This window comes from Oryctolagus cuniculus, chromosome 19 (assembly GCF_964237555.1).
Source record: "Oryctolagus cuniculus chromosome 19, mOryCun1.1, whole genome shotgun sequence".
Taxonomy (NCBI): domain Eukaryota; kingdom Metazoa; phylum Chordata; class Mammalia; order Lagomorpha; family Leporidae; genus Oryctolagus; species Oryctolagus cuniculus.
In genome coordinates, this window is record NC_091450.1 from 30,960,090 (window position 1) to 30,978,819 (window position 18,730).

At 58.9% G+C, this 18,730-nt stretch overlaps 1 protein-coding gene across 5 annotated transcripts in view; it reads right to left on the bottom strand.

The window, feature by feature from the left end:
* Window positions 1–18,730, bottom strand: part of MGRN1 (mahogunin ring finger 1) — a 52,017-nt gene that overhangs the window by 29,631 nt on the left and 3,656 nt on the right. For 3 of the 5 annotated variants that reach the window (XM_070063991.1, XM_070063992.1, XM_070063989.1), the window contains exon 1: window positions 16,177–16,464. The exons of 1 other annotated variant lie outside the window; for it this stretch is intronic. In XM_070063991.1, coding sequence (XP_069920092.1) covers window positions 16,177–16,264 — 88 coding nt within the window. In that variant the 5' untranslated portion in view covers window positions 16,265–16,464. Of the gene's footprint in view, window positions 1–16,176; window positions 16,466–18,730 lie in introns of those variants that run through there. One more of the 5 variants, XM_070063990.1, reaches the window with a different exon arrangement.

Sequence of the window (18,730 nt, forward strand, 5' to 3'; positions counted from 1 at the left end):
GAGTTAAGAAGCTGCCCCAGACGCTCAAGTTCAAGTCCAGCTCCGCTCCTGAGTCCCACTTCCTGCTAGTGCACACTCTGGGAGGCAGGTGATGATGGATGAGGTACCTGGGTCCCTGCCACCCACATGGGAGACCCAGATGGAACTCCTGGCTCCGGCTGACCCAGCCCTGGCTATGGAAGGCATTTAAGGATTGAACTAGCTGCCGGAAGATCTGCCCCACTCCTTTTCTTTGCTTCTGAAATGCACAAAAGTAATACTTTTAGAAAGCAGGTGATCCCATGTGGAGGGTGCCTACTAATGCCGAGATGCACATCACGAGGCCGCAGAACGGTCGGGTGAGACCCAAAGCCCAGACCTGCTGCTCTGCGTTAGGTCTCCTCCATGCGCCAGGGTGGTGCTCTTGGGTCAGGAGAAGGGGTAACAGAGACACAGGTAAACCCAGGCCTCCTGCCCAGCTCCTACAAGTTCAGATCCACTGTGACACCTGGGCGTCACAAGCAGCCACTGCACTGGGAGCACCAGCATTTTCAACACACAGAGGCGGCACACCCTCCAGGGGGTCTCTGGATCCCTGGGGCTGCAGCTGGACTCTGGCAGCCCCCGGTCCAGAGCCCCCGGCAAGACGTGTACAGCGCCTGTGACAGCAGCGCCTCCAGCTTGGCAGCCGGCAGACCACCTGTGCTAACCACTGACACCCGTCAGGGCTACAGCAGTCTGGGAAGAGGGGCATGTCGGGAGAGCAGGGGCCCAGGTGTGGGCAACCGGCCCTGCCCGGCCAGGCTCTCCACCTGGCGAGCGGCAGCCTCGGTCGGCAGGCTGGCTCAGAAGCAGGCAGAACTGAGCACGTGCACCAAGTCTCAGGCCCGGAGGCCTCCTGCTCCCATCTCCTCCAGGGGCACCCTCAGGGCCCAACCGTCCCACAGGTCCCTGGAGCCACCTCCCCAAGGGCAGAAAACAGAGGGGCAGCTGTCACCAGGACGACCCCAGGGTGACGGCTCAAGTACTTCGGTCCCTGCCACCCAGGCAGGGGACGTGCACTGAGGTCCGGGCTCCTGGCTTTGGCCGGGCCCAGCTGCAGATGTTGAGGGTCCTTGAGAAGTGAACCAGCAAATGGAAGATGTTTGTTCCTTCGTCTTTTTAATAAAAAACGAAAGCTCTTAAGAGAATAAAAATCTTTGGATTAAACGGTAATACAGAATTATTACTTCCTCTTTGCTGTGTATTTTCTGAATTTTCTACAATTAATGCATGGTACTAGTGAAACAGATTATTCTGCAGAGATCTAGCACACAGGCCAACGGTGCCTGTTACTGCGGCAGCAATGGAGCCATGTTCCAGGGTCAGGTAAGGGTGAGGCCTGCGCGGTTCTGAACACATGAGAAACCACTCCGATACGCTGAGGGGGAACTCCGGCATCTCCATACCACAGGGAAGACTCAGGATGTCAGCTGGTAAGTCATCCTTTGTCTGGATACCAGATTTTACTGTGAAAGATCGGCAAAGCTCGAGAATGAGACGTTACTGAAATCCTGCTACTTCACTTTATTTATGTGATCAACCTAAATAAATCCAGGGGTGGCAACTGACACAGTGGTTAAGATAACCCTGGGGGCCAGCGCTGCGGCTCACTAGGCTAATCCTCCGCCTTGCGGCGCCGGCACACCGGGTTCTAGTCCCAGTAGGGGCGCCGGATTCTGTCCCGGTTGCCCCTCTTCCAGGCCAGCTCTCTGCTGTGGCCAGGGAGTGCAGTGGAGGATGGCCCGAGTACTTGGGCCCTGCACCCCATGGGAGACCAGGAGAAGCACCTGGCTCCTGCCATCGGATCAGCGCGGTGCGCCGGCCGCAGTGCACCGGCCATTGGAGGGTGAACCATCGGCAAAGGAAGACCTTTCTCTCTGTCTCTCTCTCACTGTCCACTCTGTCAAAAATAAAAAAAATTAAAAAAAAAGATAACACTGGGAGGGGCCAGCTCTGTGGTGCAGCGGGTAAAGCTGCCACCTGCAGTGCCGGCATCCCATATGGGGACTGGTTCGAGTCCTGGCTGCTCCACTTCCGATCCAGCTCTCTGCTATGGTCTGGGAAAGCAGTGGAAGATGGCCCAAGTCCTTGGGCCCCTGCACCTGCATGGGAGACGTGGAAGAAGCTCCTGGCTCCTGGCTTCAGATTGGCACAGCTCTGGCCACTGTGGCCAACTGGGGAGTGAACCAGCAGATGAAAGACCTCTCTGTTTGCCTCTCCTCTCTCTCTGTGTAACTCTGAATTTCAAATAAATAAATAAATCTTAAAACAAACAAAACAAAACAAAACAAGATAACCCTTGGAGGGGCCGGCGCTGTGGTAAAGCGAGTTAAGCTGCCCCCTGATGCCAGCATCCCACGTAAGCGCCAGTTCAAATCTCAGCTGCTCCACTTCCAATCCAGCTCCTAGCTAATGATTTCAAATTTAAAAATAAATTTTTAAAACAAATGCACAGAATTGTACACACACACATTCTAGAACTGTGCTGCACACGTGAGCTAACTGCGAGCGCCTGAGTCACGAGGGGCGGCACACTTTCAAGGTATTTTGTTAGGCGTTTATACTGACAAAAACTAGCATTTGTGTTGTATGACTAACTGGGTATCTGTGGTGACCACTGAAACCACAAGAAGTCTCACTTAGAGCTTTCTGGTGACGTGAATTCATTAAACTTCTAACTTGAATCTATGTACAAATTTTGGCTGAGAAGCGCAATACGGTGATTAACAAAAGAATTTCAAGCAAGAAAACCGGAACTAAGTCACAGTTCCTTGTGGAGAAATGGGTAGGCGAAAGCAAGTCCCGAGCCAGGACCACACACACACCACTCCCGCCCCAGACTGCACCAGACGGCACAGACCGTGCCTGGCCCTGTGGGAGGTGCCCCTGCCCAGGGGAGTGGAAAACACAACACAAAGCAGAGCTGGGCTTACACGTGGCCATGCACTCACGCACAGGGAGGAAACCCAGGACGGGGCAGGGGAGGGACTGGGCCTGGGGAGAGCTACTCTCCTTTTTCCTCTCAAGAGTAAAGGATCGGTAGGGGCCAGCAGGTTTCGCCACTGTAAGAACACTGGCATCCTGTAACAAATTGCCGGTTCAAGTCCTGGCTGCTCCTCTTCAATCCTAAGGCAGTGAAAGACGGCCTAAGTGGGTAAGACCCTGCCACCACGTGGGGGACCCAGATGGAGTTCCAGACTCCTGGCTTCAGCTCTTTTCCTCTTGTTTCCTCTTGCACTCTGCCTTCCAGTTACATAACCAACCCCTATAGAAGAAAAAAGAAAGGAACCGACGCTGTGGCGCAGCGGGTTAAAGCCCCGGTCTGCAGTGCCAGCATCCCATACGGGCACCGGTTCGAGTCCTGACTACTCCGCTTCTGATCCAGCTCTGCTGTGTCCTAGGAAAACAGAAAAAGATGCCGGCACCCACTAGGGGGACCCAGAAGAAGCTCCTGGCTCCTGGCTTCAGATCAGCACAGCTCAGGCCATTGTGGCCACTTGGGAAGTGAACCAGCGGATGGAAGACCTTTCTTTCTCTCTCTGCCTCTGCCTCTCTTAACTCTGCCTTTCAAATAAATAAATCTTAAAAAAACAAAACAAAACAAAACAAAACAAAAAAAACGGAGTGACCAATTGAAAAAAAAAAAAAAATGGAAAAGCCAAACATGAAAAATGTTCACTGAATGCAGAAAGCAGGGGTTTTATGGTCTGACTCTGTGCTGTCCCACAGGTTTCTAAGATGCTCACGTCCCTACAACAGGGGCTGGTAAAGGAGAAACACGCAGCTCCTGCGTGTGTGTGCACACGCGTGTGCAGGCGTACCATACACGTGCACTGGTGCGTGGGACCACGGGGAGCAGACAGTGCCGCAGGACGAGGGAGGGCGGAGAGAGACATGAGCAAGGCGGGAAGATGAAGGAAGGGCCACAGCCACAGGGTTCTTGTCCACGGTGCTGGGTGGGGCAGGCAGGACAGGGACAGACGCCGCCCCACCTCCCAGGCACTAGAACAGCAGAGCTGGGGCGCAAACCCTCAGCCTCCAGAGCCCAGCGCGTGTCTTCATCTCCAGGCTGCCCCCTTCGTTGTAGCCTGGGACAGTGGTCAGTGGTGTCACCGCCAGCCACGACGGGCAGCTGTTCACACACAGAGAGCACATGCAAAAGCCTTCCTGAAACAAACTATAGACAATTGTTCCATAGGCAGCAGATGCCCCGGGTCCACGGGTGTTGGCCTGGACTCACACGCCAGACTCCAGGCCTCAGCGGGCAGGCCTCACGCACCGCACCAAGGGCAAACCCACCACCTCCCCCGTCACTGTCACAGTCTGTCGGGGACTCAACCTTGGACGGGTCAGGCATCTGGTCTCCATCCTACTTCCACATCCAACCGGGAGAACACACACAGATGGCGAGCGCCCTTCCTGCACCCATCCCCTCCCCACTGACATCAGGGGTGGGAGAAAGCCGCACTTGTCATCTTCACCCACGACAAACACCCGGGCCATGAGGCCACCGGGAGGGGGTGCTGTCCCCTCTGCATGGCCACCGAGCCACAGGCTGGGGCTCTGTTGTTGGTCCCATTCGGGGTGTTGGGGAGTCCACACAGTGCCTGTGCCCACACTCTGGCAGAGTGGAAGGAGAAGCATCACACGACCCGTCAGGGGAGCCAGGACCCAGGGAGTCTCCGAGGAGCCCGGGGCCGGAAGGCAGAGTGCCCGGCGATGTGCACGGCCCAGGCGGGGCCGTGAACAGTGGTCTCAAGGAGCCAAACTGCTGCCGGGAGCCTCAGAGGGCGGGGAGGGCCAGGAGGAGGAAAGACCTGTGCCACCTGCCTCCTCCTCCTCTACATGCCTGCTTGTCAGAGACCAGAGTCTGGGACCCCCCCCCACCCCGAGAAATACTTCTACCCAAACCTGCCCTGCCCTGGGGAACCCCAACAGAAGCTGGCTGGGCTCGGAGGGTGGCTCCTCTGTACACATGCAGATGTCCCCCGGGGGCAGGGCCCAAGAGCCACCTGGCCCAGGAGTGTGAGCTCAAGTGCCTGTGCGGCTCTAGGTAGCCCGGGCCCCCCTCCCCATGCTCCCAGTCCCCAAAGAGAATGTTCTGTGCCTCGACCTCCCTGCCAGATCCCGCCCTCCCCAGCCTACAAACCAGTGGCCCCACTCAACTGCTCAGCACCCACCTTCCTGGCTGTCACACCTCCTATCCTAGCTCTCCTCCCAGGGCCATCACGAGTCCTCCTCGTGGACGTGATGGTCATGGCAGCCCCGTCTCTCTGCGCCCCTGCCCTGGCAAGAGCTTGCCACACTTGGCTTGTTACTCTGAGAAGCCTCGCCAGCCACATCCCCACAGGGTCGGTGACGCAGTGAAACCTTGCGATCCCAGAGCCTGCACCCTTGTTACGGGCTGAACAGGACTTGTCGCCCCAAAACTCACACAGACGTTTGTTTGCACTCTGATGTAAACATTAATGGGTGACAGATTAAGGGCAGAGGCTTGGTCTGATGATGGCGTCTCGGGGTGACGGGGGGCGTGCCCTCAGAGGGTGGTTTCAGGAGAGGGCTGCTGACCTGAACGAGGGCTGCTTCCTGGTTCACCCCGTGACCGACCCTCTGCACCGGCCACAACCAGCCTCCACAGACAGCGACCGGGGCCTCACGGTCCTGACCTGTGTCCTCCAGACTGCACGCTAAGATCAACCTTCTCCTCTTCAGGAAAGAGGACACCCAGCCCGCCATGGCCCTGCTAACAGACACACCCGGCCCCAGGACCTGGGACGCCTCAGTCACTCCCAGCCAGGGAGGGGGAACCGGCAAAGGGTGGCTCCTCCCGCCCCACACAGTGCCTGTGCCCAGTCAGCAGCCTCACGGGATCTGCTGACACACGGCTGCCAACCCTAGCCGGGCCTGGCACCTGGGACAGCGCCGGTCTCAGGTCAGCATCTCCAGGCCCATTTGTTGGTGCCCCACAGGACAGCGCTTCTGTGCCCGCCACACTCCAGCAGCTGACTCTGGGCCTCAGGGACCCACCTGTGCCGAGAGGCAGTTAGCGTGGCTGGGAGGATGCAGGGGTGCGAAGGGCTGCACCCTGAGCTGGCCCACCACTAACTCAGCAGGTGAAACTCCCCCACGTGCCAGCGCTCGCAGAGCAAACAAAAAGCCTCTGGTTTCTGAGCCACTAAGTCCCCACATTCGGCATCACCTGGGTTTTCGTTAAAGATTTGTTGTTATATTTATTTGAAAGGCAGAGTTACAGAAAAAGAGAAACTGACAGAAGGAGGGAGAGAGGTCCTCTATCCACTGGTTCACTCCCCAAACGGCTGCAACAGCCAGGGCTGGGCCAGGCTGAAGCCAGGAGCCAAGAGCGTCTTCCAGGGGCCCGAGTACCTGGGCCGTCCTCCACGGCTTTCTCAGGCGCGTTAGCAGGGAGCTGGGCGGGGAGTGGAGCAGCCGGCAATCGCACCAGTGCCCACGTGGATCCCCGCTACGGCACAACACCGGCCCTGCACAGATTGTGTTGTGCTCCTCAACCCCACCCCCTTCCCGCAAACAGCCTCAGTCAGACTGGACTGTGTTGGGCCAGATTCTCTCCCCCGACGGAGCAGGACAGGGAGGAGAGCAAAGGACCCAGTCCAGGACAGCCCCACACGCCCCACAGGGGCAGATCAGCCAGGACCCTGCCGCCCACGGCTTCCACTTCCTGGCCTGCCTGGCTGGGCTGAACTTCCCCAGAGCCTTCCGGCACATTCCATCTCCTGCCTGAGCTACTTTGCAGTCATGCCACTGAGATGGCAAGTTTCCAAAGAATTCATAACGTAACCAAAGGCACTTAAGAAAGAACTATTAATCAACAAGAAGAGATAACTCAGTTTTTAAATGTGTAAAAGACTTCAACAGGCACCTCAAGAGGATAAAGAGAAAGGAAAGGCTCATTTACAACCTCAGTCCCCAGGGAACAGTGTATTAAAACCACACCGAGCCTGGCTGCCTATCTGGCTGGCGGTTAGGACAGCTCTGTGAACCCATCGCACCGCCTGGGGCTCCAGCCTCCAGCTTGCGGCTGCAGCAGACCTGAGCAGGCAGCAACCCGGACTCACAGACTCGAGTAAGGGGCACCTGCCCCCAAGGGGAGGCCTGGAGAGCATTCGCAGGTCCAGCCCTGGCCTGGCCCAGCCACTGCGGACGGCAGGGAGGGGAGCACACAGACAGCGTCGGTGACAACACGAGTGAGCAGCAACGCTCCCCCTCACCTCGGGAGCGGAAGCTGTTTCGACACATCCAGGTATCAAACTGGACACAGGGAAAACAGACTCCGGGGCACCAGGCCAGCACAGCAGCATGAGTCCCCCAGGGGGCCCAACGCCTGTCTACACAGAACAGGTCGGTACACGCAGAGTGCCACCCGGCAGACACAAGACAAGCTACAGCTCCACGAACAAAGCAAGGCCCCTCAACACCTGATGTGGAGCGAGCGCGACGTCTGATCCCAGTTACATCCAAGTCCAAAGCCAGGCCGGACTCGCCCACGGCAGAGGCCAGAAGGGGCTCGGAGCTGGTTCTGATCTATTTCTGCAACAAGTTCCCTTTAAGACCACGCATCACGTAATCAATGACAGGTACACTTCCTCCGTGTACACTAACTGTAATAGCAGGCATTACATTACTGCATGTGAAAGGCAGACTGACAGAGAAAAAGGGGAAGATATATACAGACGGAAATCTTCCATCTGCTGGTTCACTCACCAAATGCCCGCAACAGCCAGGGACTCTATCCAGGTCTCCCACGTGGGCCGGGGACTCTATCCAGGTCTCCCACGTGGGCCGGGGTCTCTATCCAGGTCTCCCACGTGGGCCGGGGTCTCTATCCAGGTCTCCCACGTGGGCCGGGGTCTCTATCCAGGTCGCCCACGTGGGCCAGGGACTCTATCCAGGTCTCCCACGTGGGTGGCAGGAACCTAAGCACTTGGGCCATCATCTGCTGTCTCCCAGGTGCAGTAACAGGGCACTGGACCTGAAGCAAAGCAGTCTGGACTCAACCAGGCCCCCGGGAAGGGATGTGGGCATCGCGAGCGGCAGCTCCAGCCGCTGTGTCCCAATGCTGGTCCCTAACCTTCACTTAAACACACAGTACTGGTTTGAGTCCCAGCTGTTTTGCTTCAGACCCAGCTTCCTGCTAGCATGCTTGGGAAGGCCTCAGGTAAGGGCCTGCCTGGAGACCCAGGTGGGATTCCAGGCTCCTGGTTTTGGCCTGGCTACCTCTGGCCGTTGTGGCCATCTGGGGAGTGAACCAGCAGATTAAAGATCTCTTTCCTGGGGCAGGCACTACAGCGTAGCGGGTAAGGCAGCCACCTGCGGTGCTGGCATCCCATATGGGCACCGGTTCGAGTCCCAGATGCTCCACTTCTGATCCAGCTCTCTGCTGTGGCCTGAGATAGCAGTGGAAGATGGCCCAGATCCCTGGGCCCCTGCACCGGCGTGGGAGATCCGGAATAAGCTCCTGGCTCTGGGTCAGTGCAGCTCCAGCCATTGAGGCCACCTGGGGAGTGAACCAGCAGATGGAAGACACCACTTCTTTCTTCCTTTCTCATTCTCTCTCTCTTTCTCTCTCTGCCACCTTCTCTCTCGGTGTAACTCTGACTTTCAAGTAAATAAATGTTTAAAAAAAATCTCTTTCCCAGGGCTGGCGCTGTAGCACAGCAGGTTAAAGCCCCAGCCTGAAGTGCCAGCATCCCATATGGGTGCCGGTTCTAGTCCCGGCTGCTCCTCTTCTGATCCAGCTCTCTGCTGTGGCCTGGGAAAGCAGTGGAAGATGGCCCAAGTCCTTGGGCCCCTACACCTGCATGGGAGACCCCGAAGAAGCTCCGCTCCTGGTTTCAGATCGGCTCAGCTCCAGCCATTGTCACTTGGGGAGTGAACCAGCGGGTGGAAGACCTTTCTATGTCTCTACCTCTCTCTCTGTAACTCTGTCTTTCAAATAAATAAAAATAAATTTAAAAAAAAAAGATTCATTTCCCTCGTGTCACTCTGCTTTTCAAATAAAAAAAATCTTAAAAAAACTAAAACTGTCCCTTTAAAAATAGTTAATGTACAGTTAGTGCACACACATGCTTTTCCCCCAAAGCACTGTGCTAAACTGAACACCTCTTTCTTGTCATTCTCCCCAAAAGCTGGCACCCAGACGTATCACAGAGCGGTTCAGTTCCGTGGGGCAGTGAACCAGGGCTGACCCCACAGGGAGCCAGCGTGAGCACTGCCCACCCCAGGGGCGCGAGGCCCCACCTGCACCCAGAACCAAACACACACAAGTCCACAGTGAGGCAGATGCAAGGGCTAACGACATGTTTTATTTTACGATTATTTAAAAGGCAAACTGACAGAGAGAGAAGGGGAGAGAGAGAGATCTTCCATCCAAATGGCCAAAATGGTGGGGGCTGGGTCAGGAGCTCCATCCGGGTCTCCCACGTCGGTGCAGGGGCCCAAGCCCTTGGGCCATCCTCCGCTGCTTTCCCAGGCTCGTTAGCGGGGAGCTGGATCAGAAGCACAGTGCCTGAGAATGGAACCAGCACTTCACGTTGATGCCGGCGTCACAGAGAGTGGCCTACCCTGACACACCACACGCTGGCCTCTGAGCCTCAGATCTTGTTTTACTAACAGAGGTGACGACACTACAATCTCAGGGCGATTCTCAACCTCCCACTTCCTGCCTGCTCTAAGAACAAGCAACCAAGAGCAGGCGACCCCGGCTAGCGCCGCTCCCTGCTGCCAGCTCCTCATCGGCAGGCACTGGCCTCGCCTCTGCCTGTGCCCTAACCACGTGGGAAGCCACCACCTCCTGCGCACAGGGAGTGTCTGCGCTCTGAGGAGCTGGGCAGTCCACGGTTGTTTACTGAGTGCCCAGTCAGGCGCCAGAGGGATGGTGTGCGTGACGCGGCAGCCGGCACCACCGAGCGGGAGGCTGCCCGGGGATAGGCCCACGGTACAGAAGCCCAGACCAGCGGCACAGGGCGGCACTCGGGTGGGGCAGCTGTGCGGAAGGTACTGGTCACCATCCCAGGACCATCCAGGAAGTGTGGGACATCGTCCAGAAAAGTCCAGCCCCACAGCAAACAAAAGCTGGGCTGGTAGAGGACCAGGCGGGGCCCACCCTGCCAGCTCACACGGACTGGAAGGTCAGAGCAGAACGGGAGCTGGGGAGACAGGCCGCTTGGAGTTTCAAGTGGCACCCAGGGTACTGGGGCCGCGACGAGCAAGCGACTGGCCGAGGCCAGAGTAACTTCCTGGCCTTGTGGGGAGGGCCGCTCCCCACCCCCACACGCTGGCCCCACAGCCCACCACAGCGATTCCTTTCCAGTCTGCTCAGCCACAGGTGCGTGCCCCTCCCAGGACGCACAGTGATCCTCCACCTCCTGGGGCGGCCTCTGCTCCGGGGACACACACAGGGCCAGGGCTCTCAAGGCCGAGTGGGCACTGCTGCCATCAGGACCCCGGGCAGGGCTGTACACCAGGCAACCTCGCTTCTGGCTCAAGCAAGCTCTCAGGCCCCCACCCCGTCGACGTAAAAGATTTTCATTGTCACCGTTTCCTTGTTTTACCTGAAACATAAAACTGTTTAAAAGTATAGACAGACGCTCAGAAAAACGCACCTTCTTTATACAGCAGTCACAGTAAAAAACAGACCAGATCACTAAGAGCAGAAGCCCAGAACTGGTCCCCGAGGGAGGGGACACAGAGGGCATGGGGAGGGGGCGGCCCTGCCACCGTCTCAACTGGCACCAACGGCCACCAAGGCCTCCCTGGGGACCCAGATTGTCCCCATTCGCAGAAGCAGCCTCGGGGACGCAAAGTCCTCCTCCCCTACCTGGAACCCCTGCTTCTTCCTTGCTCCAGACAGCAAGTAAGTTAGAGCCAGACAAGGTCCTCTCTGCACAGGAAACCGAGACAGCATGGTGCCGTGGACACACGGCTCACACCCGACTCCTGGACCACGCCCTGGCCGCCAGCACCGGGGAGCAGACCCCAAGGGGCCTTGGATCGCCCCGAGATTGCAGGGGTAAGATGTGGGGTACACACATGTCAGGGAGACATTCACTCCCTGCTCACAGCACTGCCGGACACCTGCTGGGACAGGAAAATCTCACAGTAGGACGTGAGCCCTTAGGTCACCAAGGACAAAACCGTCCTTCATATTTTCATCAAACCAACTCAACTTAAAGAAACGTAGAGTTGGGACCAGCGCCATGGCACAGTGGATTATTCCTCCGCCTGTAGCACCGGCATCCCATATGGGCAGCGGTTCTAGTCCTGGCTGCTCCTCTTCCAGGCCAGCTCTCTGCTGTGACCTGGGAAGGCAGTGGAGGATGGCCCAGGTGCTTGGGCCCTGCACCCGCATGGGAGACCAGGAGGAAGCACCTGGCTCCTGACTTCGGATTGGCACAGCTCCGGCCACTGCAGCCATTTGGGGACTGAACCAATGGAAGGAAGACCTCTCTCTCGTCTCTCCCTCTCACTGTCTAACTCTACCTCTCAAATAAAAGTCAATAAAATTTTAAAAAAATAAATAAATAAAAATTAAATCTTAAAAAAAGAGAAACGTACAGAGAACCGTGCATGACCGCGAGGCTGGGAAAGGCTGTATCACCTGCCTTGCACCAAGCGACCTGAAGTTCAGGAAGTCAAAGATCCAAACACACACAGAGCTGCAGGCCTTGTGGAGGGGCGGTGCTCCCCCGCTCTCATCTCACACGCAGGGCAGTTCCTCTGGGCCCCAGCAGGGGCCTGCACCACCCACGTGGAAATGCGGAGGACTGAGTGCGTCCACAGCAATTCTGAGCAGGACCAAGCGGGAAGGAACAGGGCGAGGCTTCAGCCAACAGCCGTGTGGTGCTGGGGTGAGGACAGGCCACGCTGCACTGCAGGATTCTGGGGCCCGGGAATTGTTATTGGTGGGGGGGGTGTCCCGTGACCTCTACCCACCATATGTCAGCAAACAGACACCTCCACCTGTGACCAAAAAACGCATCTCCGGACATGGCCAAATGTCGCCTGGACAGCGAGATCGCCCCAGCGGAGCAACACAGGGACAGACGGATCGCTGGAACCGACAGCGGCGCTCAATGGCAAACCCTGAGAGCCAGCACCGCGGCACGCCAGGCTAAGCCACCGCCTGCGGAGCCACCGTCCCACGCAGGCGCGAGCTCGAGTCCTGGCTGCTCCACTTCCAATCCAGCTCCCGCTGACGCACCTGGAACACCAGCAGAAGGGGTCCAAGTCCCGGGGCCCCTAAATCCGTGTGGAGACCCGGAGCAAGCTCCTGGCTCCGGCCTGGTCCAGCCCCAGGCGTTGTGGCAATCTGGGGAGTGAACAAGCCAATGAAGGATCTCTCTCTCGGTCTTTCATTTCATTTGAAATAAATACATAAATGTTTTGTTTTGTTTTTAAAAAAGCAAACCCTGATGTTTAGTATCAGCTGACTAGACCGAGGCCAGGCAGCCCGACGGGAAGAGCAGTCCTCATGACAAAGGTGGTGCCGAGAACGGAATCCTTGGCTCTCCACGCACAGTGCACACGAGACAGGAACTCAAGACGGAGCACAGACCAAGCGTTCGCTACCACTATAAAACCTCCAGGGAAAATCTCTGGCGAGGATGTATGTCTGCTAAACATTTATATATTTGAAAGGCAGGGTGACAGAGAGGGAGGCAAATCTTCCAGCCACTGGCTCACTCTGCAGAGGCCCACAACAGCCAGGACTGCACCAGGCTGAAGTCAGGAGCCGGCAACTCTGTCCAGGGCCCCCGTGCGGCGGCAGGATCCAGGCGCAGGCACCGGCAGCTGGGCTGGAAGAGAGCACCCAGGTCGAGCAAGCAGCAGCGTAGCCGTTTCACCGCAACGCCAGCACCTCGAAGCATGGTTAGAAATTCTTTCCAGGGCTGCCCGTGCGGCACAGCAGGCTAAGCCACCGTATGCACCCCGGCACCCCACGTATAGGTGCCGGTTCGCGTTCCAGCTACTCCACTTCTGATCCCGCTCCTTGCTATGGCCTGGGAAAGCAGCAGAAGACGGCCCAAGTCCTTGGGCCCCTGCACCCACGTGGGAGACCTAGAGGAAGCTCCCGGCTCCTGGCTTTGGCCGGGCCCAGCCCTGGCCTTTGTGGTGCGAACCAGCAGACGAGGCTCTCTCTCTGACTTTCAGATAAATAAATCTTTAAAAAGAAAGGAAGAGGGGTCTCTGCAGGCAAACACCGTGGCACAAGCGGGTTAAACCGCCGCTCTGGGTGCCCACGTCACACACCGAAGTGCTGGCTGGAGCCCCAGCTTGTTTGCTTCGATGGGGAAGGGAGCAAATGAAAACTCAAGTACTTGGCCCTGCTACCACATGGGAGGCCGGGATGGAATTTCTGGCTCCTGGGTTTGACCTGGCCCAGCCCTGGCCACTGCAGCCACTTGGGGAATAAGCTGGCAGACGGAAGCTCTGTGTCTCTCCCTCTCTATCACTGTGCCTCGCTAACAAGCAAACACACATCTGTAAAAATAAGTAAGTAAATAAAGTGATGCTGCCACTTTGGAAAGCAGTTTGAAGTTGCTGGTTAAAAGGTCGCACACACACAGGGCTGGCGTTGTGGGGCAGGTTAAACCCCGCCTGCGAGGCCGGCATTCCATACGAGTGCCCACTAAGTCCCGGCTGCTCCACTTCTGGTCCAGCTCCCTGCTAATGGACCCGGAAGGCACGGAAGGTGTACGTGGACCCCTGCCACCACGCGGCAGACCTGGATACCGGGATGGAGTGCCTGGCTTTGGCCTGGCCCAGCTCCGGCTGTTGGTGTCATCTGAGGAGTCCATCCCGACCACTGAAGGAAGGCCCAGCGCTGCATGCCAACCAGGAACGTGGACACAGCCAAGCGCGCACCTCTCAGCCCTAACTTCCATCTCTTAGAACCTCTACCACCTCCTCCGGGGCCTGGGAATCCAGCGACAGCTGTCTGGCTCCCGGCTCTCTGCTGCCACCCTGGCGTCAGTGTTTTGGGGGTGGTCTGCAACAGCAGCAGTACCGGCGCAGCCACCCCGTCACACCGCGGAAGTGCGGTACAACCGAACTGCCGCGTGAGGCCTGAGAGAAAGAAGCCGGGCACGGAGCGGCTGCCAACCGCGCGTCCAGAAAGGCCGACGCCGAAGACAGAAAGCACAGCAGCGAGGCGCGGGGCGGCCCTGACTGTGCAGGCACAAAGGGGCTTCCAGCCGCGAGGGACACGCACGGGGTTCGTGGTTTACAATGTGAGTTGCATGGCGCACAGATTACACCTGGGGCGGCTGTGAGGAGGTGAGAACAGAGCAGAGGTTCAAATCCAAGCCAAGCACTGCTGTGGTGCACACGCCAAGCTCACAGAGGACCGCACCCGGTTCCAGGCGTCAGAGATAAACACTCGCACGCGACGGTCCTCTCTCTCGGACTGAAACCTGGGAAGGTGACAACTTTCCCATGAAGTGAGTAAGCACGCGGGGACACACACCCTGAAACAGCGCCCAGCCTCCCTGGGGGTGACACTGCAGGCCTCTTCCGTCTCCCACCTCCCTCCTGGATGGGGTTCTCCCGGGGAACCTGGGAGCCAGGGGAGCCCCAGGCCCGGATCAGGACCCCAAGGCCTCATGCGACCTAGGGACCAGGCAAGACAAACCCCGAACGGCCAAGTTCACCCAGAAGCTCACGGAATGGAAAGGGGAAGAGCAGGTGCCGCGGGGACAGCCTTGGCACTGGGCAGGCGCGCAGCACGGCCCTGTCCCCGTCACACAGCCGGGCCGGCAGCTGCGCCTGAGGAGCCAGCCACGGCCGGCTGAGGGCTCTCTCCGGTGGATTCGGAAGCCAAGCCCAGGCTCACGGGAGGCAGCCTCAAGAGGCGCTGACCCTGTCTCCCAGGGTGGGATCCCAGAGAGAAAGAAGCTCGGGACACCCAACACCCCAAGGCGGGGACCTCAAGCCTGCCCGGGTTCCAGGAGAAGGGGGACCCACATCAAACCCTGGAATCGCTGACCCTGTCTCCCAGGGTGGGATCCCAGAGAGAAAGAAGCTTGGGACGCCCAACACCCCAAGGCGGGGACCTCAAGTCTGCCCGGGTTCCAGGAGACGGGGGCCCCTGGATCGCTGCCACGCCCCTGGTCAGCTGCCCTCAGGGCCTGTGCTGCTCACCCAGTGCCCTCCTTCAGCCACGGCCAAGCCACCACTCAACACACTTCCTGTGGGCCAGCTACGGTCTGAGCACTGAGCAAGTTTCGGCCCATTTCACAGGCGAGGCGGCTGACCCAGGGTCACTCAAAGAAGACAGCGGGGTCAGCGCTACCAGGCCGGATGGCCCCACCAGGAACCAAGCAGCCACGGGAGACAGGGCGCTCTCTGCCCGGCGGTCTCCACCCTCTCCGACAGCCCCCAGAGCGACGCCAGTCCCCACGCCCCGTCACCCCAGTGGTCCCAAGACCCTGTCTTGCTTCACCTTCCCAAACCAGCGTGAATAAGGCCGGGCTCCCCTAGGGAACGGACCTCAGGTCTCAGCCGCCAGAGTCCCCCACACACCGCGCCTGGCAGCAGGCGGCCCTGGACCACCCGGGGGAGCCCACGGGAGACCAGACGCTTCAGAGCCAGGGTCCGAGGACCCAGGCTGGATGACCCCGCGTCTCCTCCCCTTCCCACCACACAGGAAACGCAGGGGCAGGCCTCGTTCACGAGTGGGACAAGGCTCCCCTCTCCCCGGGGGGCTGAAGGTGCCGTCCCACGCCCCTCACTCACACCATCTCCCCGGCCCCCAACACACACGCCGGGAGGCAGGCGTGCTCCGGGCGACACGAAGGCGCCCTGGACAGCCCTGGACAGCCCTGGACCGCCGGCCCGGGCTCCGCACCAAAGCCACCGCCGCGAGCGACGTGGACGCTCGTGACGAAGAACTCGCTGCCCACCAACGAAGAGGAAGCTTCGGCGCGCAGCGGCCGAGCGTGGCCCAAGGTCACCAGCCGGGCAGCGGCAGCGCCGGGGTGCCCCAGTCCCAGGCTCCTGCCCGGCCTCGGGCTCCAGGACGCGGAGCTTCCGGGCAGGAAGCTGGAGGCAGAGTCCCGGGCCCAGGGGGCGCCCGCCGCCCGGCCAGCGTTCCAGCCCGCGCCCCCAGGCAGTGCTCACCGGACTTCGGGGGGTAGCGATAGGCCGAGTTGGCCTGGATGTCGATGTCCTCCACCCCCGCGATGCGGCGGCTCAGGATGGAGCCCATGGTGCAGGGCGCAGTCTGGCGGGGGCTGGGACTGGGCGGCGAAGGCGGGGTCCTCACGCGGACATGGCCCTGACCAGGCCACAGGGACGCCACGCCACGGCCTCCGCGGTATTTCGCGGCGAGCACCCACCCCCGGCTCGACCCGCGCACGGACGCCACGGCGGCTCCCGTCCCCCCGCCGCCTCGCCGGCCCGGGGCTCCTCGGGAAATGGAGTCCGCTCGCCGCGACGGCACCAGGCTGCGGTACGGGGTGCCCCGTCCGTGAACTACATTTCCCGGCGTGCCCCGCGCCCTGGCCCAAACCAAAAGGACCTGTTTCCAGGGGAGAGGGCCCATCAGTCACACGGCGCATTGTCCTCTTCCTGCGTTCCAAGTGCGCCGTTCTCACCTGAAATCCTCGGGATTTTTAAAAGTCTGTTCACACGTGGCTCCTTCTGCGCATTGGCGCCTCCCATTTTCCCTTTCCCAGAAATGTCTTCCCGAGCCCCCTAGTACACCCCACTTGCCCGGGGTTCATTTCCCGCCCCGACCGGCAGGGGGCACACCTTGACCGGACACCCAGGATGCACGGATGTGCAGCCCAAGCTTACCTGGCCAGGTGGTCCCAACACGAAGCACCTGCTGCCGCCTCCGCCTCCGTCACAACGCCCCGCGGCGAGAGGCTCGCTCGGAAGGCAGCTACTTACTCACGGGGAAGCCGACGCACGGAGCGGGGAGGCCCCTAGAATGTGCTGAGGGCAAGTCTGCAGCGAGATTAAAAATGTGTAGTGGGAGAGGAGCAACCGGGACAGACTCTGGCGCCCAGACCGGGACTAGAACCCGGGATGCCGGCACCGCAGGTGGAGGACTAGCCTAGTGAGAGCCTGTTTAAAAAAAATGCGTAGTGGGGCCAGTGCTGTGGCGCAGCGGGTAAAGCCACGGCCTGGAGCATCTATATGGGCGCCGGTTCGAGTCCCGGGTGCTCCTCTTCCGATCCAGCTCTCTGTATGGCCTGGGAAAGCAGTAGAAGATGGCCCAGGTCCCTGAGCCCCTGCACCTGTGTGGGAGACCAGGAGGAAGCTCTGGGCTCCTGGCTTCAAATCAGTGCGCAACTCCAGCCATTGCGGCCATCCGGGGTATGAGCCAGCGGATGGAAGACTGCCTCTATAGCTCTGCCTTTCGAATAAAATAAGCCTTTTTTAAAAAACGTGTGGTGAGGGCTGGTGCTGTGATGCAGCCAGGCTAAGCTGCCACTTGGATCCCAGTACCCATACGGGATTGCCAGTTCCAGTCCTGGCTGTAGCTCTCCAATTCCAGGCCCTGATGATGCACCTGGGAAGGCAGTGGAGGATGGCCTAAGTGCTCGGAGCCCCTTCCACCCACGAGGGAGACAGCATGGCCCTCCTGGCTCCTGGCTCCACCCGACCGTTGCCGCCGTCTGGGAATGAGCCAGCCCATGGAAGATCTCTGACTGTGACCTCTCTGTGGCTCTGCCTCTCGAGAGACAGAGAGAGGGGGAGGTCTTCCAACCACCGTCACTCCCCAAATGGCGGCAACAGCCAGAACTGGGCCGATCTGAACCCAGGAGCCTGCAGCTGCTTCTGGGTCTCCCGCGTGGGTGCAGGGGCCCAAGCACTTGGGCCATCTGCTGCTCCTTTCCCAGGCCACAGCAGAGAGCTGGATCAGAAGTGGAGCAGCCGGGAATCAAACCAGTGCCCATATGGGATGCCGGCGCCGCAGATGGAAACTTAACCTACAACTCCACAGCGCCAGCCCGTAAATAAATCTTATAAAAAAGGCTATTTCCTGGCTTTCTATTCACACATAATTCTGTCAGCAGGACACGGGGAGTGTCTGTTTTTACTTGCTTTTCAGTTGAGAAACTGGAGTTCTAAGAACCGTGATTGAGCATGTTGTGAACGGAAGGGTACGTCCCCACATTGTAGGCAGCATAGAGGATAAAATTGACTAGGTTTATGAGCTGGACGACCACACCTTCACCATGCCCAGGTGACCTCACCCTCTACCTAACCACACCTGGGCACCCACCTGCCAATCAGACTAATTAACCACTCCCCTGGGAAGTGGATTAAAGGCCTGAAACACCGTGGGCCCGGCCCTTTTTTGCCCTTTGCCCCTCTTCTCCCTGGCTGCCCTTGATCCCCTGTGGCCTCATGCCCTTGGGCTCCTGGCTGGCTTCCGGTGCTGTGCTTGGTGTGAACCCAATTTCCCTCCTTAGACAGGGCCCTCACCCTCCTATGCATTCCTCTCACTGAATAAAAAGAGTAAAACTTATCATGCTGCCTCATTTGTGCCAGTATTCAGGATTCTGCTCTGAATTCGTGGCTAGAACCCACAGGCCTATTAATATTCCGAATTTATTACTAAGCACATGGTAACACCAGCAGCCTGCTCTCAGTGAATCCACACACTTCACACCGAAACACGCCGTACGCCAGGGGCTGGAAGCCAGCATCCAACATCCTG